At 36.8% G+C, this 27,366-nt stretch overlaps 1 protein-coding gene across 3 annotated transcripts in view; it reads right to left on the bottom strand.

Annotated features, from left to right (window-relative positions):
• Positions 1-865: 865 nt before the first annotated feature.
• LOC131075505 (uncharacterized) overlaps positions 866-27,366 on the bottom strand; it is a 71,721-nt gene continuing 45,220 nt past the window's right edge. For all 3 annotated transcript variants that reach the window (XM_058012349.2, XM_058012348.2, XM_058012350.2), the window contains 9 exons: positions 23,654-23,788; positions 23,450-23,548; positions 3,331-3,387; positions 3,031-3,155; positions 2,643-2,740; positions 2,252-2,361; positions 1,939-2,007; positions 1,598-1,696; positions 866-1,391 (listed from right to left, as the gene is read on the bottom strand). In XM_058012349.2, coding sequence (XP_057868332.2) covers positions 1,149-1,391; positions 1,598-1,696; positions 1,939-2,007; positions 2,252-2,361; positions 2,643-2,740; positions 3,031-3,155; positions 3,331-3,387; positions 23,450-23,548; positions 23,654-23,788 — 1,035 coding nt within the window. In that variant the 3' untranslated portion in view covers positions 866-1,148. The remainder of the gene's footprint in view (positions 1,392-1,597; positions 1,697-1,938; positions 2,008-2,251; positions 2,362-2,642; positions 2,741-3,030; positions 3,156-3,330; positions 3,388-23,449; positions 23,549-23,653; positions 23,789-27,366) is intronic.

Here is a 27,366-nt window from a genome sequence, read left to right as displayed (position 1 = left end):
TGGATAACCATCGCTGGCCCAAAATGGTTATGGAAGGGGTGGTAAGTCGTAGGAAAAAAACGTGGATAAAGCAAAACAACAAATGGATGAACAAGTGGGGCGTCAATTTGCAAGAATCTCTTACCACTAATGATGGAATAAAAAGTTATGTGATTGATAAATTTAGGACTGCCATGTGGACAAATCAGATTGGGCGGAAAAAAGCATACTATATCAAAGAGTTTAACCCAGCAAAAGATCATGGTGAAAAAACATATCTAGGGGCAGCTATTAAAGGGAAAGCCAGGTTGTTGGTTGCACAATTGAGGACGGGATCACATCATCTTAGATGTGAAACCGGTAGGTGGAAGATGCCCAAAGAAACTTGGGAAGAAAGAGTTTGCATTTTCTGCAATAAGGGAGCAGTGGAAACGGAATGGCATTTCATCATGGAATGCACGGCTTATGAGGATATTTGTAATCAGTAAAAAGAAGGTTGACAACATGCATCAGCTTTTCAAAGAAGATAGGATTAATCAAACAGCCAGCCTACTAGTTAAGATTAATAGCAGGAGATCCGGCATGGAACAGAGTTTCAAGAGAAATTAAAGTTGGATACCTTGTCCCATAGACTGTTTAGTCTCGTGGACATCATTAAAATCTTTCATTCATTCATTCACCTCACTATAACGAAGGTTCAAAGTTAACAATTGTCAACCAATTATATCCAATAAATTTATAATTAAATATTTAAGAAGTTCAAATTGTTGTCAAAATACTCGTGTCCCTTAACTCGTCAACTCTAGAATATCTTGGAATCAAATACCATATTTTAGGTGATAGAAAGACTAAATATGTAAACTGGTAACAACTTCAAGGAAGCAAATTAAAAAAGAAAATCATAACTGCATATTGGCAAAGGCATGCGCCATAGCTTGACTTGGGATAGCACCTCATCCGAGGAACTATACCAAAAAAGTTAAAAAACAATGCATAAACAAGATGATCAAATGCCTTCTATAAAAATCCCTATAAAAATTCAGTCAAAACCCAAAGAAATACACCCTTGACTAGATATCAAATTATTCAAAGCATTTAGATAGATTCTATACCAATGCAAAAGCTACAATGACCACTCTCACGATGTGCTTTAGAACATGCTCAAAGTATCAAGATCTCTTGATAACAGCAACCGGAAAGCATGGATGCTGTGAAAATTCAAAAGACACCCTGGGTAAACTATCACCTTTCCCCGCAAGGATGACACTCAGTGCAATTCTATTTTTCTCTGCAACATGCTCCATTTGACGAATTTCTTCAAACCTTTTCAAACCCTTAGGAGCACAATGCCTGAGCTCCTTTAAAACATTCAGAGCTTCTTCAAAACAATTCTCCATTTGCCGAAATTGCGTCTGGAATTTCAATAACTTGTTAAGTCTAAATATGCCAAAAATATCTGAGTCCCAAATCTAAAGACTGGTCTTCACACAGACTAGAAACCAACCACACCATTTTATATCAATGCAACAATAAGTACAACTTGAGCTTTGATTATCCTATTCATAAGAAAGAGTAATTCAAATGAAATAAACAATGGCAAACAGAGAAAAATACTCACAAGAAAATTGGCATGCATTGTTGACTGCTTAAACTGAAAATATGACAGCGGCTCAGGAACTCGAGAATTTTGCAACAATTCAAAATTTTGAATGAATATCTGGAAATAATAGTCAACAAATTACTCAGCCTTATAACGAGTTTAGATTATGTGCACTTTAATGACACCAATACCATGGCTCATTTAACAAATCTACAAAAACTAATGGCTAGCACCCAACTATTATGTAAAAATCTAAATGGATTTCCCATTACAACAATCGAAGGGACAAGAAATAACAACACACAAGATAAGAGAAACCTAGTAGAAAATCAACAAAGCTGAATGCATTCTTCACATACCTCCTGTTCAGTATTGAAAATCGTTGGACGATCAACAAATCTGTGGTCGTTGGTTAAAGCAGCAAGCATCTGAAAATAGAATAAATGAGAAGCATGATAGTAAAATTTCATCAAATTTTGTTGGAGAGAAAGACAAACTATTAAAAGATTTTTTAATATGCAAAAGACAAGACCGTCTATTAAACTATTACTCTGTTAAAACTATTAAACTATTACTCTGTTTATTAAAAAAAGCGCTCAGTTCATACCCAAGACTGTCTATTAAACTATTAAACTATTACTCTATTTATTAGAAAAAGCGCTAAGTTCATACCCATGCCAATCCCTTGCCAAGATATGAACAAGCCTGCTGCAGCAATATACCAGGCGAATGAATCTCCTTTTCAGCCTCCTTTCCTCGTTTCTTCTTCACCTTCTTTTTGGCTGATGATGATAACAACAGAGAGCGATTCCTTCCTTATGAGCCTACTGAGGCAAGGCAAAATAGTCACGAAGAGATCCTGTATGCAGCTATCTTCTACCATGACAGGCAAAATGCATACGCCCTTCCTAATTACCATTTAGGGCCGTATTGATCTCTGTATTTCCAGAGTTAAAAGAAACTAGCCAAACTACATGACATGCATTTGTGCTAAATAAGATTACACATCAAGTGCCCACATCAATGAAATAAATTTAGAGTATTTTGGAAAGATTATCTGTACATGCATCAACAGCTAGAGCCAATCTCTGCTGATCCTTTTCTATAGTCAACCTTTCCTGGGATAACTGCAACAGTGTTAAGAGGACATGATCCAAATACCTGCAATATGCACTAATCAGCGAGAACTTGGATTTCTGATGTAGCAGCAATTGATTTTATACTGTTTACATTGAAGAAATTATCCAATATGTACAACCTATCCATTAAAATGTTTCATTTAATTCCAGCATTGTAATAAGATTCAAGCATAAGCCTCAACCATTAAAAGCCAATACATCACAATGCTATTAAAATACTATCATGATCATATTTGGTAACACCAAAACAAAATTTCCCTCCACCTATATTTATGAAAATTTGCTATTGCATTGCCATTTCACACTCTTTACCAGTAAATCATGCAGTATTCACTAAAAGAATAAAGCTCTAGCTCGAATCCCAGCAAAAGATAACGAGCTGCTATCCAGCAAGTCTGTTCTCCAGTCCAGTTCATCATTTGCATCATCCACAAACCCTGTAAACAGCATCAGGCAGTGTGTTAGAATAGTGATAACCAGTGTGTTGAAGTCCTATTTTTCTTAAAGAAATACAGATTGACATCTTTCATAATTCAGGAAGAAGCAAAGAGCATATCTACCACACTAATAAGAATGAACATTTGAATAAAACTATCTATTAGAAAATACTACCTTGCCCTCAATACTGCTGGAATTGCTTTCTAATTGATTATTACAGGCCACCTCTAGCTGCGATACAAAGCATGGGATCAACTGAAAGTTAAAAGGCATATCACAAATTTGATAACTGGTTGCATAGCAAAAGTTTACAGCCTAAAGTGAAAGAATCAAAATTCATGAGCTATTTGATTTTGTTATAAAATCTACAAGCTGCCTAGAAAGAGCACACATTTAAATAACAATGATACTACTGAACTGCAACAGTTGTCTTTAAAATTACATTAAATTAACATTCCATCCTTTGCTTTTACAGAAACAATTCAGGCAAAAAAAAACTGAATATAGTCAGAAACAATTTGTGCTTCTTTTGGAATATCAGCCAATACATATTACTCATAGCCTTAATTCTTATTGTTACTAGAATAATATTAAATATTGTTACCTGCATATATTTAAAAGTTACTTTATTTTGTGTCCTACATTTCCTATGGAGCACAGATTAAAATGTTACAGAATTGGCCAAATAAACATACCTGGGTATGATACATTTCAGAATTAGAATCAGATTTTTGTTTTTCTTGTGGGATAATCCATGGCATTTTTTTGAGGGTGGATTTGTTTGGATTAGTTCATGACCTTACACGGGCAATTCCAGAATAATGCAGCGTGCTTCCAGCAACAGGCAACAATTCCCACACATTTTACACACCCTAACCCTAAACTGAGTCATTTTCAGAAGATATTCATATGCATAGTTTTATTCAACACCTCCAATATATAAGAGAGTGAAAAGAATTTTATAAATCTGAATGTATTTAGGCTCATATCCAATGCCTTCTCCTTTGCACAGTTTAATATTATAAGGAGCATTAATTAGAGCATGAAATTTCAATTGAAAAAAGTACAGACAAGCACAAAAACATGCTTGTCAACAATGCCATTATTAAATCAAGTTTCCCACACAAGTAATCTCCTATTGGTATCGTGAAGCATAGTTCTTTCAAAGATGTTTAATGTTATATCTGTAATTTCTTTTTTGTAAGCGGATATAAAATACATGTAAATATAATTTCTATAAAAGCTCGCCAGTCCCAAATTTTTGACAATTGGATGTAATTTGATCTAACTGTAGTGCTCACTTTTTTATGCATATGCATAATATGTGATATTTTGATCTTAATTCCTCTTTTTAGACTGTAAATATGTATATATTTAAGATTTTGTTTATGAGAATATTCACGGTGTTTTAACCATTTTGAACTCGTTATCATGTCTCCTAATGATTTGAATCTGCAGCTTTGCTATGAAAACCCCAAGGCTTTAATGTATAAACTTGTCCCATTCATCAAATATATACAATATTTGCAATAAAAAATGTTTGACCTTTCTAAAGTGTACCATGCAAACACTTGCCTAACAAATCAAACCCTTCCCCTGAACAGTGACCATTTTTTCAGTCTGTGCATAATGCATAGGGTTTGATACAAAATTTTGAATTGCAGGTTTATTGTTCTAGCCGTGAAATGGATTTGCAACATATGATGAATGCAAGGTTATATTTGAATTCTTTTTTTAAACTATTGATTTGAACTAGTTTTTGTAACACTATTCTCTGGAGTTTATTATTTCCAACCTTTTTTACAAAAAGATTTATTCTAGCTTTCCAGAGGATTTATTTCTTTATCTTCATTTTAGCTTCTTCATTACCAAATAAGCACATATACAGGCCAATTCCAGGTACAAAACATCCTTGAATCAGACCCTGGTTTGATTTGCTACAGATTCAACTGGGTAAGTAATTTTCCCACCGGAAATTCTTCTAAGTTTCTCCTGACAAACTAGACTGATTCTGGTGCTTATGTAGTGTTTCTAGAGTGAATCTGGAATGATAACATAGGCAGACATGTTTGTTGACAAGCTCTTTTAACATTTCTGACCACAAAAAGATCTAAATGGGAGCAGGCTGAACAACTTCATGAATGTAAGCTGCCACATGAGGGAAGAACATATGAGTGGAATCATCATACCATCACTCTAACATTGCACCTTTTTTATTTGAATAAGAGTTAATGCTGGAAACCATCCTATATCATCTGTGAACACCTTATGATCACTGATTATGGATTGTAAACTCCTCCCATATGTGATAGAAAACTCTTCTCCGGCTGCAAGGAAAGTTACCCTTGGCTTGTGTCTAATGCAACCCATGTTCATTCCAGCCATGACAAAATTAAGATCCTCAATGCACAAGTTCCATTCAACATTTATTCTCTTTGGTAACACCATCCAAACACCATTATAATCAAGCATCTTACCTCTAAGATATTTTGTGACTGTCACTAAATGATCTTTCTTCCATGGAGACATGGCAACTCTGGGGTATCCTTCTTCAATGTCATAACATGCAATCTCTTCTTTCTTAAATTGTCTCCATGAGCTATCCCATAAAATGTATCTTTGACCTGCCTGATATTATGCCTCGCTCCTTCATGACTAATAAGTTGTTGCGCTCTGTGAATCCATCTACCATGTTTACTAGCTGCTATGCCCACTTGTTCTTCTTATGTGGTGAAGGATCTCACATACCTAGCTGTGCTTCATGACAATACGCTGGAAATAAATCACCACAACTCACTCAGAGTCCCATCCAAATCAGTGCTAGGATGGCTGGAATAAGTGTCATGCATAATGAAAACCTTCCACCAGCATTTCCATGCAAGGAAATCTTCTCACAGTGCATCAATCTACTACAATTTATGCCTAGAAACATCAAAATCCACACCATCAAAATAATGCAACAGCAGCAAATATGATCATACAAAAATTCGCCATAGGATCAATGTAAAGGCAATAGGCAGCCATATGCAGACTTAAAACTCTCCCAAAAAAAGACAGCCCACTTCTGAAACCCATCAAAATCTGGAACCTTATGATGGAAAATATCTGTTCCTCTGTTAATAGTGAATTGTAATGGTCGGACATCTTGAAAGCAGTGGATCTAACATTAAAAACAATTTTCACAATGACCTTGGGTTCATGTATCTTACCACCAAACTTGTCCAAATCATATTTAGCTAGTGACTGCCAACAATAAATTCCCATTTGACAAACATCTTATTTGGTAACTGCCTTAGGAGAGTGATAGTGAGGGCCTCCAAGACAAACTAAATATTATCATGATGAGTTATCTTCCCTTTAAGGTATTCCTTGAATGTCTCCAACTCTGCATGCACTGAGGGGCTTGGTTTTCCTGAAAAATAATTCCCATTCCTTTTATTTCAGTTGTGCTTGAGACTCTATCTGTAATACCTTGGAGTATTACTTCCCTCCTATGTTACCACAAGTTTCCAAGATGGCGGGGGGGGGGAGGGGAGGGTGCAGGAGGACAGGATTTTGGGACGGATTTATTTTTGCCATTTTTGGGGACAAAGGGTACAGCTATATAAAAAATAGGGAAAATTTCAAACATTCATATGATAACATTGATAAATCATTCATCATATAAAATATACATAGCAATTGAATTGAATTGAGAGTTGAAAGTCATAAATTTATATACATGATGTAACTTAATAGTTAATACATGAGGGCCCATCCCCCCTAACCCCAAGACATTTCTGTTTCAGGAGCAACCTGGTTTTACCCAGGAAACGTGTCCCCAAGACGCATTCCCTCCCATCCACTTTGAACTTGAACTCCATTGTTTAATAGTTTGAGTAACTCCTCCAAGTGAGTGCAAGCACTGCACGCCCATGACCATGATTGTTTCACTCAGTCTTACAACATAGAAATCATCCTTAAATTGAATCCATCCCTTACAAGGACTAATGTGGCTGTCTATTGTTTCACTCAGTCTTACAACGTAGAAATCATCCTTAAATTGAATCCATCCCTTACAAGGAATAATGTGGCTGTCTGAAAACAATACATTAAACCCATCAAAATTTTCTGCATCCAAACCCTTCCTAGCAACCAAATTCACATCTATAAAATTAAGAATGGCCCCACTATCAATCAACATAATAACTTGGTGATCTTGCAAGATTCCCTGTACTCCTAAAGCTTGGTACTTGGGTGCACCGAAAAGAGTAATGCAAGTGCTTCCTATGATCTCTTCTTCTTTACTTTCAAACTCTATCATCGCCTCAAGCTTGGCTCTTGTCTCTAAATCCTCCACGAGAAGAACCTCTATGTAGCATATTTGTCCCCTCCCCAAGCATCAATGTCCCAGCACACATGGCTCTCTACACAAAAAGCACAACTTCCTTCAAAGCATATTATTTGTTTCTATAATCTTGCTTGGTTTTAATGATAGTACCATCAGTGGACGAGCATCTTTTTGGATGGTTTTCTTATCCTGCACTATTGAAAATGGCTTGTGGTTGACTATATATATAGCCACTGAATCCTCCAAGCTCAAAGCTCTCTTGATGGCCTCCTGTAAAGGTCCTGGCTCTAATGCTCTCACCAACCCCCTAAGTGAATCATCAAGTTCTACAAAGTCTCATCTCTGTCACATTTGAAACCATCACTGAAAGCCTCCAAAACATTGCTACATAATGCTCAAGTGATTCTTCCTATTTCAATTGAGCTAACTCTCTAAAGTAAATCTCTAGATATTTCCAATCGAACATCTCTATCAACCTCTGACTGAATTCCTCCAAGGTGGTAATGGAATCATGCCCCCATGTCACCATGTTGTGGTACCACCACTCGTGAGCTACACCATTCAAGTGTAAGTAGCAAACTTAATGGCTTCTTCTTCAAACATGTGGATCAAGCTGAATATCTAACTATTGCGGCTGAACAAATGTCAGATCCATCATATGTGAGTATATTGAACTTTGCAAACATTGTTGGGTATCCTAATGGGTCTGCTCCTCATACCTTCTCCTATGCCCATTTCTTGTTTTCATCTCATAATATTCAACAAAAGAGGTCACGTCAAATGGCTGGATTAAGGACATTACATTCAACATCATACCTTGCCATTTCATCCTACTAGCATGGATGTATAGGCTGTTCTTCCAAGGGTTCTGTCTCTGCTCTTTCCAAAAAGATTGGCTTTGAATGTCTTTGGGCTTAACCATTTAAGTTAATTGAACTCCTATCATTCACTGAATTACTTCCTTCAGCACCATTTCAATTAGGCCTTCCAGAACTCAATTGTTGATTCATGACTCTTAGGAGTTGAATCATCTCTGCCATAGAATCTCTCATGGAAGATTGAAACTCTTTGTTTTCCCTAAGAAATTTCTAAGTGCTCTCTTCATCTCTGTCACCCATGACTGCCTCCTCCTCAATTCGATAATAACTTATTTCTCTGTTACTCAAGCTCATTAATCTGCATCATCGCAAGCTAACAAGAAAGCTATGTCACCACTGTTATGACCCATAGGGCTTTTCCAAACTGATTAACCAGTTTCAAACTATGATTCCAAGTAAATTTTCATAACATCAACTCCAGAAACAATACCACTCAAATTACTCAAAGCTTCAGAAAAAATCTGATTTCAATATAGCCTTCTTGCACAATCAATTATTAGAAATCAGAGTGCAGGTGTGTTGTGACTCTGTGACCTATTTCACACATCGCCCCATCACAGATGGGGACACCCTGTTTTTCACTTTTTAGGGTTTTTTGTCCTAACTCTGCAGTTTCACAAGTCCATTTTCGGAGAGAGTTTTGAGTTTGAGTTTTTGAGGTCAACACGAGCCAAGTTGAGAAATCATGTATGAATGTTGTCAAAGTGCTTAGAAGGTCTGAAGGAGGAGGATCACAATTGCTTTGAGTCATTTCTACTGCCCATATTGTCCAAATTTGAAAATCTTGTATCTAGATATAAAAAGCAGGGCTTCCAATTTTATTTTTTTCTGAGATTAGGGTTTTGTTCTTTTGTTCTTGATATCAGTCCTGCCCATGTCTTCAGATTCGAGAAATTTTGCCTTCAAGTGTAAAAAGCAAGGGTTTGCTTTTTTTCGAGATTAGGGTTTTGAGCTTCATACCAAATTATTACTACACAAGTTCTCAGAATTGAAGAATTGTCTTTCAAGGTAAAAAGCAAAATGCAAATCCTAATTAGGGTTTTATTCCAGAAGATCAGCCATATTATCAGTGCCCATGTTCTTAGATTTCGAAAATTAGGTCTCCAAGTGCAAAAAGCAAAGTGGAAACCCTAATTAGGGTTTCATTCAAGATAAACTGCAGATCAAGTATAAAGGTAACATTGAGAGATGACACATTGAAAATTTTGCTTAAGTTGAAGAAATGAAAATGGCAGATGATCAGTCAAGTTTGCCGAAGAATGTCAAGCATTGAAGATATCCAAGCATGATCAAGGTTCGCCAAGACATAAGGAAGTTGTCCAAGTAAAAATGTCTGACACCTAACTCATGGCAGTGGTGAATCAAACTCCTACTAGAGGTTAAGCTCATTCATACACAAGGATGCCTGACAGTCTTCAAGGTCCACCTCATGATCAAGCAAAAATGTCTGACACTAGGTAAACTTCTACCAATGGTTAATTAACTCTTGGCAGGAGTTAGTTAAACTCCTACTCAAGGTCAAGCAAAATTAACCTGAAAATAAACTAAGGCATGAACGTGTGAAGTAAGTTGGGAAGATGATTCTCCAAGTCCGCCTTGTCTAGAGGAAAGAAAAGTCCACCTAGCAAAGGTTAACATTCAAACATGACATAAGGTGAAGATGGCGTGAGAATTGCCAAGTTGGCAACGATATTAATGACATGGCATTTGAGAGAGAAAACAAAGTTTGCTCAAGCAAATAAAACAAGTTAGTGACATGGCACTTACAAGTTTGATTGGCACAAAGGGCAAAGAAAGCACATGTTTGAAAACCTTCTAAATCTGCTCAAGATGAAAGAAGCTTCTAAAGTTCGCCTTCTAGAAGAGAGTTAATAAAGCAAGTTCACTTGTAGTTGGAATTAAAACATTATGACATCACCTTCTAGAACAAAGCAAATAAAGCCTTCTCAAAATCGCATTCTAGAAGAACGCAATTAAAACAATAAACAATGTCAAATAAGCAAACAAAGCTAAAGCTTAAGGATCATATCAAGTTCGCCTTCTAGAAGAAAGCAAATAAAACTTTCCAAAGTTCATTGAGATTGAAGGAGTTTTCTAAAACAGGGAATAAAGCTTCTAGAATCCACCAAAGAGCTATAAAACATAGTTTTTACTTCATTGAAGATTTCTTTATTTGCCAAACAGCTTCCAAGTAGGGTTTGAAGCATAAGCCTATGTCAGAATTCGCCAAAATTGAGCAAAGTGACAGCTTCCAAACATGAAAGAGCCTGATCAAATTATCATACTTCAAACAAAGACAGCAAAGTTCGTGTGGAGATAAGAAACGAAGCATTCCAAGGAGAAGAATAAAGCAAAGCATGTCAAAGAGCTTTCCATGTTCGCAAGGATTAAAGCAAAGCCGAATTTCAAAGTTTGCAAACCATCTTCCAAATCCGCCTTGTCTAAGAAAGCCTAAAGTCCGCCTAGTAAAGGTTGGCATTAACATGTCAAAGTATCATCCAAGTCTGCCAAGACACTTGAGAGACAAACTAAACATGTTGGCAAAGATGGCATAAATTTAGGAAAGTTCGCTCAAGGTTGATAAAGCATAAAGACATGACACTTAATTCGCTAAACACAAAGAGATGAATGAGTAAAACAAAGCAAAACCAAAGCCAAAACAAAGATCGCTAGACCTCATCCAAGTCTGCCCTTGGCTAGACATGATCTCAGCAAAGAAACAAAGCAAAGTTGTCCAAAGATTATCCAAACTCCTTCCAAATACGCAATGAACAGCAGAAAACAAATAAGAGCAAAGGATGATAGGGCATGAAGTTCGCCTATCATGAAGATGACTGTCCAAAATCCTTCCAAGTCTGATCCAAGACATAAGTTGATAGGACAAACACAGCATGTCCATGATCAAAAAGAATGCTTAAAACCCTTCAAGCTTCGCCATGACAAGACAAACAAAGTTCAAGTTCGCCCAAACGAAAAGAGATTAAAGCAAATTGGAGGATGATTGTCCGAGAACATTCCAAATTCAAGAGCAAAACCAATTGACATGAAGCATGCCAAGGCATGGAAGGTAAAGATTGAAACAAATTCCTTCCAGACACACCTGTTGGTGTATGTTTTATCATATACCGAACATTAGAATAAAAAATGTCCAATGACACTATCGTCTCTTGAAAAATCACCGCTTATGTTAAGATTGCGGGATCATATGGCGATTCCAAGGTTTCTTTTGTCAGGTCTTGACATGTGGATAAGCTAAATGGGCGTTGTGATATGCTAGTAATACACAAAGGGACTTACGCTTGGCTCGTTCAATTCACAATGAAGGTTTAGACAATGAAGCTCTATCGATTGGGACCTGGATCCCGAAAAATTGAAAAGGAGACAAGGGTTTAGAAGTTCTAATCTATTCCTAGGAATTCAAGGGACGATATTGACCAGGTGATCTAAATAACCACACTTTGCTTTGCCTTACTTAGGACAACTACACAAAGCAGATGCAATCTTCAAGGGATGTGCTTATGATTCGGAAGTTAAGCATAGACAAAGGAAAGCTCAGACGAACTTTACACAATGAACGAAAAATCATATGTTCATCAAAAGTATGAGAGGAGATTCACCACAAATCAATACTTATCAGATCTTGCATTTGTCTAACATACATGAAATAAAATCTATACTATTGTGTTGAGGAAATTGAAAACCTTGCTAATTATTCAGATAAAAGAGATTACAACAATATTTCAAAAACCTCACACTCTCCAAAATAAAATCTATACTTATGATTCGGAAGTTAAGTATTATCTGAAAAATGACCTCTCACAACAATATTTCAAAAACCTCACACTCTCCAAATGAGAGGAGGCAACCTTATATAGGCTCACAGAAAGTTTGAATGGCCGAGATTAAACAGTGATCAAGGGCCCAGATTAAAAGATCAAAACCCTAATTAGGGTTTGTTACAACTAACTACCCCTCGACCTGATAATATGATGAAACTATAAAGATCCGGTCAACTACTGAAAAGGGGGGGGGGGGGGGGGGGTGAATCAGTAGATAGAAAATTAACTGGGCTTTCACCAAACTTATTTCCAACTCAAAAACAATTCACAAAGTTTACCAGTTTAGACACTTTAACAAATCTGCAGCAGCACTACTAAACCTTACCGGTTGACCAAATGCTTCAATGATACAAAGCAACAGATCTGAAACTTAAATATCCTTTTTGACCAAAAGCTTAAACCACTTCACTAATTCCAGTAATAACATGTTTCAGATCATTTCCAATCATTTAAATATATATATGCAGATTTACCAATCATTCATCTCAACCATACCAAAAACACATCCACAAAATCATTCACCACTTACACAATGATTTTTCGCGTGGAAACCCAAATGGGAAAAACCATGGTGGGGAAGAATACCCACAAGTATTTTGAACTCTTCTGAAGTTCGCCTTGTTAGGAGCCAAGCCCAGTTAGAAGCTTATACAATAATGCCCTGTTAGGAGCAGACCCTGTTAGGAGTCACCCTGTTATGGGATTTTACAATGTGAGGCATGTTAGGACCTACCCGATTAAGGGATTTTAGCTATTGTAATTGTTAGAGAACAACAAGTTCTTGACTGATCTGAAAATAGCACTTCCTTGCTGAATCAAATCCTTTACAACTCCTATCTGAATTCACATCATTCTGCAGATACGCCTCCTGGTTCGGCAACAATCTCTTTCACACTTAATCAAATTGCCAACAACTCATTGAATCAAATCATCGACCTTATAAGCAAATACATTAGGTCAGTAACACAACACAAACCCTACAATTCTCATAGAGATTACAAACACATCAGTTCAATCTTGACCGTTAGATTACATGCAATCAACTTCACATTCTTCTAGGCATCTACAACCACTCCTAGATCACCACACTTTGAATCTTGTAACACATCACGCGTTTTTCACTTCATACTATGCATTTGATCATTCCGAAGATAAACGGTTATCTTTATGCACCCAAACCTTTTCAAAACTCATCACGTGCAACATGCTTACGTGGCATCTTCATCACCGATCATCATTCGGTGATAGATCATCACAACCGATCTCCAAGCTCCATCGGTTAGGGATCTACATCTCAACAAGTTAGGGTTACCGGTTGAACATCACTACTTCATTACTGGTTGCTTTACTGCTCCATTACCAATTGCAATTGACATCAATGACAACACTATACTTCTTCAATGCAATCTTCATGCAGTGCCAACACAACCAATGAGAAAATTACATCTAGGGACACTTGTACTTCTTGCTAAATATGAACCAACAATAAAAATAGAAGGTTGTTGCATTGTGAAGTGTGCCCTCTAGAAGCTTATGTGGGTAAGTCAAGTTCATTGAGCCTGGACATTCTGACTTGGAACAATCTGATTGATTGGAAGATGACGAGGTACCACCTCAGCGTGTTGGATGTCTTCCCTGAATTCTCGTATGGAAATTTATTTTTTCTTGTCACCATTTGATTCTAACTGGAAGCTTGTCTTTAATTCTCTGGGAGATGAAATCCTTCAAGAAGTTGGAAATTTATTTAACTTTTCCATATCTTCACCAAGCCTGAGGACCTTTCTTTTTTGATATGTTGAAATTCTTTCAAGTGCCTTGAATTTGGGGAAGAATTCCTTTATGCTTTCGCCATAATGGACGAATTTGAATTTTTTTCTATGAAATAGTTTTCACATACTTAGCCAAATCTTGGCCATCTTTATGCTCGAACGAACCTTGCTTGTGGACCCATCTTCAATTCTGAATTTGGCTCGAAACTCCATTTGTGTTTTCTGTGATGATCCCGCCTTCAGTTGCCATTTATGACTTGCAAAACCAAAAGAAAATTAAGTTAAGATTCTAACTTTGAGTGTACATTTTGAAGGTTTGATGGCAGAGTGTGCTCTGATTTTTCCATTTCCTCAACACTTTTAGCTTTCAACAAGCTGCGAACACTTAGATTTTAGAAACCCTTGAAAACTCAATCTGATTTGAAGGTTTTGAGAGTAAAATTTGTCTTTGATTAATCTGAAACAAGTCAGTCCCAAAATCTGTGAAATAAATATTGAAATCAGATTCAAATCTTGAAAAATATGTGAAAATCAGACTAAGTCCCTGAAAATTCCATCCAAAATTTGAAAACCAGATTGAAAACTCAATAAATCTGCCTTGAATACCCCAGTCACCTTCAAAATCTAGACAAGAGAGAGGTAAGAAAGTGTTGCTTGTCTCAGAAAATTTTGAATCTGCACTTGGAATGTCTTTGAAATGCTCTTGAAAACCTTCGAAATCCTCTTAAAACTCGTTGAAAACTCTTGAAGCCTGACAGAAAAAACTCTTAAAATTCTCCTCAAGTTTGAACTTTCATCATGACTGAAATGAATGAATGAATGACCATTTGTATAAACCTTCAAGTAGTTCGAATTTTTGCAATTGGAAACACAGCTGATCATTCCAATCTTGAGCTAGTTTTGTTTCCAAATTTATTTCAGTCATTGAATGCAATAAGAAAGTTGCCATTTCTATTTTCAGTTGACTTTAATCTCCTTAGGAAAGTTTTGATTTCGAATTTTTCGTTCAATAAGAAAGTTTCTATTTTCAGTTTGAGTTCATGAATCGAACTCTATCTTCATTCCTTCCTCAAAATTTGAAACTTTCTAAAAACTTTTTCTTTCCCTTAGTTCGAACTTAGGCAGATTTTCTTGACACAAGGCGGATTTTGTCAATCTTTTCCATATAGCTGGCGGACTTTGTGAGAATCAATCTCATCTTGCCTCACATATTTCCTTCATGAGAGCAGACTTGATGAAAAGTTTTCCAAAGGTGGCGGACTTGGTAAAAAGTTTTTCATCTTGCTTCCCATTCGAGGCGGACTTCACCTCTTTCTTTCCTCATTATTTCTGACCTTGAGCAGACTTCAGCCCTCTCTTTCCTATGGCGGACTTGAAAAACTTCTTTCCTTGCTGATCAAATTTTCCAAGGCAGGGCAGACTTCATGAATCATTTCCTTATGTTGGCGAGATTAATGAGTTTCTTTGTTGGCATAGTGGAGTTGAGAGAATACTTTTCTTTCCTTGCTGCCAACCAAACTATTTCCCAGCCAAGGCGGACTTTGTCATAGATTTTCCTTATTGTTTTCCAGCTTGGGCGGACTTCATAAAACTTGTGCACCATAGGAAAGCGGACTTCATCACACTTGTGCACCTCATACATGGCAGAGTTCATCAAAGTTGTGCACCATGAGCAGGCGGACTTGGACAAAGGTATGCACCATGTTCAATCTCCTTCAAGGTGGACTTGAACAACTTCATTCCCCTATACATCCCAAGGCGGACTTAGTGAAATTCACTTCCCAAGTGTGGGCGGACTTCCTTAACACTTTGCACCTCTTTGCTTATTGTCTCCTTATCCCTTGGGCAAACTCATGCACCTTCTCCTTGGCGGAGTTCATCAAAGTTGAGCAACATATACTCAATCAAGGGCAGACTTTGCTCTTCATATGACCATGTCAAGGCAGAGTTGGTGAATGTTGGCAACCACACCATGAGCGGATTTCATTAATCTTATGCACCATTAAGGCAGACTTCATGACTTCTTTGCACCAAGTCAAGGCGGACTTTATCATCTCCTTTCACCTTGGGGCGGACTTTCCTTGACTTGTGCACCTCTCTACCATATACTTGGCGGACTTTGCATGTCCTTTGCACTTCTCCCCATAATGTTGGGCAGACTTTATGCAACTCAGGAACCTCATATATGGGCGGACTTTGCACAAGTTAGGAACCTCATCCATGCTCCCTTCATATCCTTTGGGCAGACTTGATTCATTGTGAGACCCATTCAGGGCGGACTTTGCCTAAGTCTTGACCCTCTGATCTTTATTGCTAGGCGGACTTGGAGAGAAATGATCTCCATGGAAGCCAAATTCAAAATCTTCATAACTTATGCATTTCAACTTGGATTTTCTTGAAATTTGAAATTCATACTCCATTTATCCTTCGAATTCCTCTAGATCCCTAAAATTTTGGAACTTAGCTTTTTCAGTCAAAACTTGAATTTTGAAGGAATTTGTCGCTCATTTTCAGTGTAACTTGGGGTCAACAGTGAAAACCCCAGATCCTTTTCCAAAAATAGAAAAAGCAAGCATCCCTAAAAATAGGAAAAACTTTCTAAAAAAAGCCACTTCGGGGATTGTGCTTAAAGTGCCAAAAAACAAAACTTCCTAAAAAACAGGAAAAACAAAAAAGCAAAACTTTCCAGAAATAGAAAGTTGTCCAAATTGACCCAAATCAATTGCAATCTTCGTCCTTTGGAGTTTCTGGGCACATTGACAACGCCTAGACTCTATTCTGACCATGATTTGCATAAATTGACTTATGACTTCCAAAACTCAGACCATTCAAAACAGACAAAATTGGTGCCGAGAAGGTTGCGAGACTCTAACAAAAACCCTAAAAGGCAAAAATAGGGAGTCCCCATTTGCAATGGGGCGATGTGTGAAAAAGGTAACAACAAAACCTTAAAGCATAAATTGGCAAGCAAATCCCAAGACATAAGACAAAATTGGAAAATGAATTGTCCAAACAAGTTGATCAAACTCAGACATTCCAATTGTCCAAGCATAAATGGAATATGTGAACATGCCTGATGAGAGATGAAATTTCGCTCATTGATCAGACATGAAGATAAAAATTCACCATACCCAAAAGAACACAAATTTTCGTAAAACACACATGAAATCAGACCAGCAAGTTGGAAAATCAATTTGTCACATAAATTTTTAATTATTTTCCAAAATTAAGGGGTTATTTTTTAACACTTAGAAATATTTTCAAAAAATTCAAGAATTTTAGAAATTAGAAGGAAGTTCTAGAAGATTCCTTAGTTAAAGATGAATTTGAGAGATAAAAAAAAATTCCATTTTGCAAAGATTAAAACAAAATAACACAAAAAAAAATAATAAAATAATAAAAACATCCAAAAAAAACACCTCTAAGTTTAGGAACCCTGGACTCTATATATTTTCAACCAATTCATTTCACAATTCACTACTCAGGTTGAGAATTTCGAGAGCATTGAAGCGAATTTTTCTCTCAAAATTTAGAATTTTTGAATTTTTCAAGAGAAATTTTTCAAGTGAAAATCTTCCGAGTGTTAGAGCTCAAGAAATTGAGTGCTTTCTCTGATTTTAAGACAGATTTTCAGAGTAGAAGGTAAATTTTAGTCATTCAAAGATTCTATTTGATTGAATTTTCTTACCTTCTTGTCTCATTTTCCTCAATTTTATCAATTTCTTGCCCAAACCCTTCACAAAAACTTAACCTTTTAACAGGCTGAAAGTGAAATTTTCAAAAAAAAAGAAGATTAAAATCAGAATTAAAATCTTAAAATAATATTAAGTATTTATGTGTTTTTTCAAAAGGATGACCAAGGAAGCACCAATGATGTTCGCCAACAAGGAAGCACAGTTGAAATCCAAGATCAAATCCAAATGGAAGAACATCACTGACACAGACCTCAAACATGTTGATCTAGAGGAATTTAAGAAAAGGATGTACGGGCATGATGGACACATTCCTACACCTATTGCTCGCAAAATGATGCACAATGGAATTGTCCAGGCAGTTGGATTTCCACCAGCCAAAGATTGTGCCGAGCTGATTGTTGAATGTGCCTTGCACTATAACACACAATCAAAAGAGATAATTGCACCAAATGGAAGAGTCTTGGCTAATCTTTCAGGAGTATCCATTCAAGAGACATTTGGCATACCAATCCATAGTAAGGCCACATACAAGGAGCAAACCAAGAGGGTTTATGACTGTCAGTCTGAACTTTGTGCTGCGAATGTTAACAAGTCTTGGTTAGAGAATAAAAGACCTCAAGGGAAAGTGCCAAATCATCTGTTGCGTCCTTACTTCAATGAAGAATATGGTGATATCATCTTGCTACTGAACAAAATCATGGGCAGCCCTGAAGGTGCACTGTTCCACACATGGATGTATTATTTCATATAGATGAAATCACCTCAGGAACCAAGTTATTCAATTGGTCCCGCATAATCAGCAACAACCTTCATGAACAGTTGATGAACTTGGAGAGAACGAAGACATTTTACATGAGTTCTTACATAATCTATCTACTAGCTACAACGTACAAATATTCAAGACTGATTTACAAAGGCACAATTGGAGGTGGTGAGATTGAATTATGGTCATATGATTGTTATCCTCAATTGCAGCTCAAGGAGAAAAGTCATTTCAAACAGGCGAATGATGCGTTCCTCATGTATATCACAAGAACATTGCAAGGAGGTATTCATAAAAGACTTTCTCCTAAATCAAAAAGTCTAATCAGCAAGTACGGATCCTGGTTTATCCAATTTCCAAAGTTCACTTATATCAGATCCAAGGTTTCATTGGTTGTCCTTACCGATTGCCAATTTATCCAATCAACAAGATGGTCCTGTTGGAAGTTCTCAAACAGTTAGAAAATATCCGAGCTTCAAGAGAATAAGACAGAAGGCTGCTATCTCTTTTCCATTTTTTATTGGAAACATGCTAGAATCTTGTCCTTCAACTGAAACAGCTAGATTGGAGATGCAATGGTACTCTTTTACCTTTTACCAATCCAGGGCAAACTTTGATCCTTGCAGCAATATCGAATCAGTGATTGGAGAAAGATTTAGACATAGGGTGGATATAGAAGACTATTGGGTAGATGCTACTGATGAGTATGCTGTCAAGAAAAAGATGCGGTCTAGGTTACCAATTTGTTTAATTAGGATCACTAAACATTTCCTTGTGCCAGATCAAGTGAAAGAAAGTGAGGAGTGCACTCAGCCACGCTTTGATGGGAATGTTGCACTCCCTCCTATCAAATGGTCAAAACCTGAACATGTTGACCTAGCTACCCTAATGCGACCAGTAGAAAACTATTCCAGGTGGTGGGTTGATCAACAGATCCAAAGGCTGAGAAGAAGAAAAGTGAACTTGACCTATGACTTTATGGGAGAAGCAAAGGAATGTTCCTCAAATGCTGAAGCTTCTCAAAGTGCCAGGCAAATTGAAAATAAAAAAAAAAAAAGGAAGTAGAAAGTTCTTTAAGAACAAAAGGAAAGGCAATTATGACTGAAGGACCTGATCAAAAGAAACAATGGGTGAAAGCATCTCGTTCCGCCGCATCCGCAAATATAGATGTATTGGCCATTGATCAGTCTTTGGCAGAGATGAAAATTCCTTCCCCAGTCCATGAGGAGAATGCAAAATCAGTCCATCAAGATGATGAACAACCATCGTCTCCTACTGGCACAGAAAATCTAGAATCAGAAAATGAAATGGATGTTGAAGAAGGAGAGTTTCAAGAGGGAATGATTTCTGCTCTCTGGGATATTGCACGTATAGAAAGCAACCAAGAAATAGAAGGCAACCAAGAAGTAGAAGGCATTGAGCAGCCCACTATTCCTGATTCGATGAGGGAGAGATCGAAAATAAAAACACTAGTAGAAGAACAAGAAGAAGATGACATGACTGATTTCTTGGCCAGATTAGAGCAAACTATAGTAAAGAAGCCAGCCAGAAGGTTTTCCACCATCCAGAGAGATGAAACAGGATGCAGGGCAGTACAGATTGCAGTGCCAAAGGTAGACAAACCAAAGGGAGATATTGGTCCTCATGAGTATGAGATTACCACCTTTGACTTGGGACAAAGTAACAGAAGACCTGGACAATTCAGTTGTTTCCATGAAAGCAAGACTGGATAGGGAAGTAGGAAAGAAGAATAAGTATAAGCGGGAAGTTGAGCGCCTGAGAGATTACATTCGGCATTTGACTACTAAGCCACTTGATCAAGCAAATCCAGAAGCTCTTCCACTTTTGGATTCACAGCAGGTAGTCAAAGGTTCTAAGGAATAAGCAGTGATAGCTGGAGAGACTAAAGATTGGATGGAAAGTTCAAGAAAAGAAGCAGCCACGTTTATGGAAAGAATATCATCAGCATGTGAACAAACCTCTTCTTTACATTCCAGGATTGTGATCATGGCAGAAGCGTGGGCTGATTTCCAGGACATCCAAGATAGAATTATCCCATGCCTTAGAGATCTTAAAGGAATCCCACCACAAGAATTGGTTAATGGAAAGATAATTGAAGCAAGGGCTGCCTATGACTTCAATAGTTGGCACTGGACGTTGGTTGCACAAAATGAAGTCTTGGAAAAGGTAAAGGTTGATGTTGATAGAATAGAAGAACAGATAAAGGCAATTCACGACAAGATTTTCCTTACAGTCACAGAGATAATTGAGACAGAAACTATCCGAGAAAGGGATATGCAGTTGGAGAATCTGAAAGTCAAAACACAAGACACCTTCTTTGCCATCACAGGACCAATCTTGAAGAGCAATTTGGCTAAGGCATCGAACCTCTTGTCCATCAGAGATGCTTTTCAGAAGCAAGAACTAGACTAGGAAATCATTTTTGCTCTATGTGCAGATGACTTGGAAGGATTAGAATTCAGGATCAACATGTTGCCATATGTCACAATGGAGGAAGTTGACCAAATTGTGTCCAGGTTCATCAAATATCAGAAGAAGGGGGTGCAGTCCTAAAAGATAGCATCTTGTGCCACTTGTCTCATTTACAGTTGATCTTGGATCTCATTTTTGGAAACCCTAATTAGGGTTAGGTTGTCTTAATCTGGACCATTGATCTTAGATTGATCTTGGCCATTCATTTGTTTAAGGGGGTGCAGTCCTAAAAGATAGCATCTTGTGCCACTTGTCTCATTTACAGTTGATCTTGGATCTTATTTTTGGAAACCCTAATTAGAATTAGGTTGTCTTAATCTCGACCGTTGATCTTAGATTGATCTCAGCCATTCATTTGTTTTCAAAAACTCTATATAAATTCATTCTCTCATTTCATTTCAGTGTGGAGAGATTTATGAAATTGTTGCTTAGAGCTATTTGAGTGATAAAAGTTCATTATCAGTATTGCCTTGAAATCTTTTTATTGCTAAATGGTTGCATGGTTGCATATTCTCTTCAACACTTAGATTAAATTTGCTTAAGTTATTTGCTTTGAAGTTGTTAGATGAAAGATAGATTTGATAGTATGGATTGGTGAGATTTTGCTCATACTTTCTTTGGATGGATGATTTCCATTCAATGTGTAAAGTTAGCCTGAGCCTTTAATGTGGATGTTTAACTTCTACTTGGAATAATATTGTTCAATTGTTGGTACTATTCCTAAGTGTGAAAATCGTAAGCACAATCCTAGAAGATTGCACATACTTTGCGTAGTAGTCCCAAGTGTGGCGAAACAAAGTATTGTTATTAGTCTCACCCAGTGTACACTGTCTCTTGAGTTCCTAGAATTAGTCAAAATTCCTAAACCCTATCCTCTTTTATTCTTTTTGAGGTCTTAAACCAGAAAATCCAAAAACATAGAGCATAAATTGTTAAATCTGCCTAAGTACAGCATGAATGATACCAGTTGATAAGCGTAAGTCCCCCTTGAGATTTTCAGCATACACTACCCAAGAAGCTATCCCACTAAAGTCAGTTGTTCGCCATATGATCTTCTCACAATCTTAACATAAGTGGTGGTTTTTCAGGAGAGGATAGAGTATCCTTGTGGTATTTTATTCTAATGTTTGGTAGATGATAAAACAGACACCAACAAGGTGGAAATGATACAAATCTGATACAAACTTTATAAATATTGTTGCTAGACGTTTACAATGTCTAGAGGTGATAGTCCTTAAGCCTACTCAATGCCAAACCTTTCCAAGGTCGAGTCCAAGTTTGATCTGAGGCTCGTGGTGACCTTGCTGGAGGAGTACAGAGGCCTGGTTTCAATGGTTGGATTCTACCTTCAAGAAGCCAAAAAGCTGAGGTGTGAAACCCTCAGCCAACAGTTTCCTGAACACCTCAGCCTTGTAGGCCTGAATCTTAACCCACTTGACTCTACTGCTATAGATGATCAACGTCCTTAGTTTGAAACTTTGAATTATGACAACAATCCAAAGATAAAGCTGGTGATATAGGTGTGCTCTGCTATAATCTCTTGAGGCCACCTAGTCTTCATTGTTATCCCCAATAGACTTGTAGAAACTTTCTCAGATTCCTCACAAAATTCCAACCGTAGTTGGGTATGCATAAACAAATGGATTTGATGACCTGCTATTCGTTGCACCTCTGTTGCAGACCCTCCCTATAGATCAATATTTCCATAGCCTAAATGCTGAAGGGAAGGTTGAAATGTAATTTTCAATATGAAAAAAAAGACCAAACAAGGCTAGGGTTTGTGTCCCAACCTTGCTGAGCTACTGAGTTTCCATCCCAGCACACTCATTTAGGATTTCTCCCAAATTTTCATTAAATTCTCCATGCTTTCCAATATATAAATACTCTTCTTTTAAAAATGTTCGCTCGAGAGAGTTCTAAAATGGCACAGACCTCCCGTGAGATTAAATTTCCTTTGGCACCACAACATGCAAAGTGAGTTGTCCCCAAAAGAAATATTATTAGAAAAATTAATATTATTATTGATATATAATATTAATATTATTATTTCTCATAATAAATAGTTCGAAACACTTAAAGTAAATCAAAATTTATATTTTAATTTTATTTCCCCTCTGAGATTGAATTTCCTTTGGCACCACAACATGCAAAGTGAGTTGTCCCCAAAAGAATTATTATTAGTAAAATTAATATTATTATTGATATATAATATTAATATTATTATTTCTCATAATAAACAAGATGGAGTGACTACTCGGTACAACAATTCATGATAGAATGCATTTATAAAAGAAGAAAAGATTCGTCCTGGAAGAATAAAGCGCATATATAACTTAACTCAAAATTATGTTTTCCAGCTTAAACTTTGTCAATGACATTCTTCAAAAAAGCAAAGGCATGCTGGCAATGTGTTTCTAAACTACCTGAAAACTATTTAGCGTTTTTTGCACATGACAGATTTAAATGAGTCGTTACCCATATTCATTTTCCACAGATCAATAGTTCAAATACTTGTAACATACACACCTGATGAAAAAGTGTGCCCCACTCTTGCAAGCTTTTACCAAGTTTACGCCGTTGCCATGCAGTATTAGTGCAAAGAATTCTCAGCAAATTGAGCATAAGCTATCCAGAAATCAATACAAAGAATGAAATGTAAGAATCCATCTTACAAATGTATGAAAAAAACTGCAAATGAGATAACACAAGAGAGATGACAAGTGAACTCACCCGTCCCAACTGTGTCACTAAATAGTTTTTATGGAATTCTTGATTATTTGAGAGCTGTGTCATGTTGATAGCTCTACAAATTACATCAGAAAGAAGGTCCCGACCAAAAAGCTTACCATCGTGCACCAGTAAAAGCTGCTTTCAAACAAGGATCACAAATACCACAGATGAGACATATAATTTGACTGGAACCATTGTAGCTCTACTAAATTATTCATCAATTTTTAATCCATTTACATTTTTCTGTCTGACTGACTTAAACAAGTATTCAAAAATAAGAATATTTCAATCAAATGCCAATTTTACAGATTCAGAAATGATATTTCATGTCAAAACAGAAATATATATAGCAGAAGCCAGAGGTAAAATTGACAAAGAGATTATGACCGACAATTGTATAAAAACAGTGCAAGAAATCTGAACAGCAGAACCAATTCAAGTGGTAACCTCCAAATACAATTATTAAGTAACATTTTAAAAACAATCAGCCTAGGGAAACCCCCAAGCCCCTGATTAAGAAAATAATGGGAGACAATTCTGAAAAGAGATACTTCTCAAAGATTGTGCTACATTCAAACGTGCCACAGGTAACCCACTTTCTAACTAAACACGTAGTGTGAAAATAGAAATATGAACAGGTCATTTACCCAAGTGGCATATTTTAAGGCATATTATTCTATTTAATGAGGGTACATGTTAGACAACAATGATTTCTTTAGGGTCAAGGATCAACTATGCTTGCTACATAAGAATTTGTTTAAAATACCTTTCTTGAGGCAAGATGCATTATCCACTAGATAAACTATGAAAAAGAAAACAGCTCTGATTTGTACATTGTTTTGCCAACTACTGAAGCGCTTTATAGGAAACATGATAAATAACCGAAAGCTGAATATATTTAAAAGTTGGAGCTCAAGGAAATCTTAAAATAGACAACATGCAGATAGGAACATAAAAATGAGATATTTATGCCCCAAGGATTTCAATATCACATTATATTTGATAAGAATAGAATAACAACTTAAAGTGAATATGGGTAGCCATAGCCACTTATAAATATCCATTCAATTAAATTGAGTTATCTAAATATCCATTCAATTAACTTTTTGTTTTTCAATGTGTTATCATCTAAATTTGTTGCCATAGGAAATATAATGGCAACCAATTCTAGCTGGACCAATCTTGCTTCAAAACAAACCCAAATTCTCCCTTTGGAAGTATGTTAATGCGATGCAAGTTTAGGTGGTGGGAAATATGTTTGTGTTTGCAACAAATGTGGTGTCAAGTATACTAGCTCATACAAATGGGATTAAAGCCCATTCATGTGGTACTTTAGACATGGGCATCCAATCCTGCCCAAGGAAGAAGAATGCACTTGTGCCAACAACAAGAGTGTTGAAATATATTGGAGAGCAAGTAGAGGTAGCAATTGCCATTTGAACAAGTAATCCTCTAGCAAAGAGAAGATCTTAACCAAGGAGGGCCCATATTTCCATTTCCTAGCATTTCTAAAGTCGTGGTAAAAAACCATCCATTTTTGGAAACTCATAAAGAGCTCACTACACATTAGAGGACTAAAGGAGCCATTAGAAAAGGCACTTCAAGACAAATATTGAGAGATTGTCAATCAACACATTGCATGATGTAACTATGCAAATGTTTTGTCCTTCAACATTATTTGGTCACCATACTAGCAAGAAAAGGTGACAAAATTTAGTGAGGCTCCAAAAGGATACAAAGGCTTGGGTTTTGAGAAATTGGGAAATACCTTGATGATTAAGGAGATGAAATTCATAGAAGATTAATTTGAGTCATTTGGGGATTTGTGGATCAAGACAAGAGTGTCCATTGTTTCCAATGAATGGAAGGATGCAAAAATCAGCCATTGCTAAATGTGATTTTAGGGTCATTTTAGGGTCCCCTAAATGACCAATGTTTTTATAGGTTGTGTGTTGTGAGAAGTAGAGGTAGGATAGTAGAGGTAGGATGCACAATTTATTGGTGGCATTCCAATATTGGCCATTGATAAAATAACACCTAATAATGTTGTCCAAGCTATAACGTACAATGCAAAAAGTTGAAAAAGGCTGGTTTTTTATGTTGAAGCACATCTTTTGGACAGCTTGTGTTGGCTACAGAAAATGAACAATAAAATTGATCGGTTCAAACAAGTGTATGGAGCGGGCAAGGTGATCAAAAATGTTCATCACCAACCACAAATGTTCTGTTAGAATAATAATTTCTTATATTGTCAATGGTCAACTTAGGTTGTTAGATTTCATTAATGTATCTACAGTATTAGGTAGATAGAGGTAGGTAATATCATTAATTTCTATAGTGTTTTGTATTTCAATAAACTGTAATATTTACTAGTTAATATGAACTAAGATATTTTACTAGTGAATTTGATTTTCACATGGTATCAGAGCTAGGGCACGGAACCTGTTTTTCTCAAAAAATCTGCACGTTTTTTAACGACCTAAGGTTTCTGCAACTTCACCAAGGGTTTTGACCCTCTATTTCAAGGCAAAAAAAAAATCGATCACAGATTCTTGATGGGTTTTTCGAAACCTCAACTGGGTCACCGTCAGATTTCTCTGGGTCTGCAGATTTTTTTTTCGACTAAGGTTTCTGCACATTTGACTAGGGTTTTGACCCTTCAGTTCAAGTCGAAATTTTATTCTGCTTGCAAATTCTTGGTGGGTTTTTCGAAACCTCAACGAGGTCACCATCAGATTTTTCTGAGTCTGTAGATTTTTTTTTTGCCTAGGGTTTTGATCCTCTGTTTCAAGGCGAAATTTTTTCCGGTTGTAGAATCGTTAATGTTTTTAGAGAGCTCAACTGGGTTGTCGTCGTATTTTTCTGGGTACATCGTTTTTTGTTGCAGACTCTCAAGGTTTTTTGCAAGGATTTCTGGGTCTTCGTTGGATTTTTCTAGGTTAGTCGAAAATTTTACCTCGAAAATTATGCTAGGGTTTTGAGATTATCTCCTTCGTTTCAAGTTAGAAAAAAAATTTATTTGCAAAATCTGTGGGTTTTCGCTATCTAAACTAGGTTGTCATCAAATTTTTTCGAGTCTTCCGAAAAATGTCTGCCTCGAAAACTGTGCCAAGGTTTCAATTTCTACCTCAGAATCTAACTTGCAAAATTTGTTTCTAAAAACCCTTTGTTTTCATCCTTTGGTTTTCAAGCATTCGTGCCTTCACCAATTCGACCTTGGGATACGTGATGGCATCGCTGACGAACATTATGTTCAAAAGCAACCAAAAGTTCAATGGCCACAACTACAACACCTAGAAGCCACGTATGTTGACCATTTTTGAGTACCGATGTCTTGATGTAGTTGTTCTAGGCACATCTCAACGTCCAGACTCTGTCGGAAAAGACCAAGACAAATGGGATGAGTGCAACCGGGTAGCCGTCATGCTCATCAAACTCTTTGTTACTGATGAGCAACTACCTCAAGTACCGTCTAGCAAAACTGCAAAGGAAATATGGGATCATTTGAAGAGTCTTCATGAAACCTCTAACAAGAGCAGAGCATTCTTTCTTAAGAATATTCTCTTCACGATCAAAACATCTCTTCAGGAGCATCTAACAAAGATCAAGGATATTCGCGACCAGCTGGAAGCTATTGGTCGAAAAATGGAGGAAGAAGATATGGCAGTCATTACTCTGAAGAGTCTCTCACGCTCGTATGAGCATTTCATTGA

Source organism: Cryptomeria japonica, chromosome 5, assembly GCF_030272615.1.
Source record: "Cryptomeria japonica chromosome 5, Sugi_1.0, whole genome shotgun sequence".
In the NCBI taxonomy this organism is placed as follows: Eukaryota; Viridiplantae; Streptophyta; class Pinopsida; order Cupressales; family Cupressaceae; genus Cryptomeria; species Cryptomeria japonica.
Note: the sequence above shows the minus strand (reverse complement) of the source record. Positions and strands in the feature narration are given on the sequence as shown.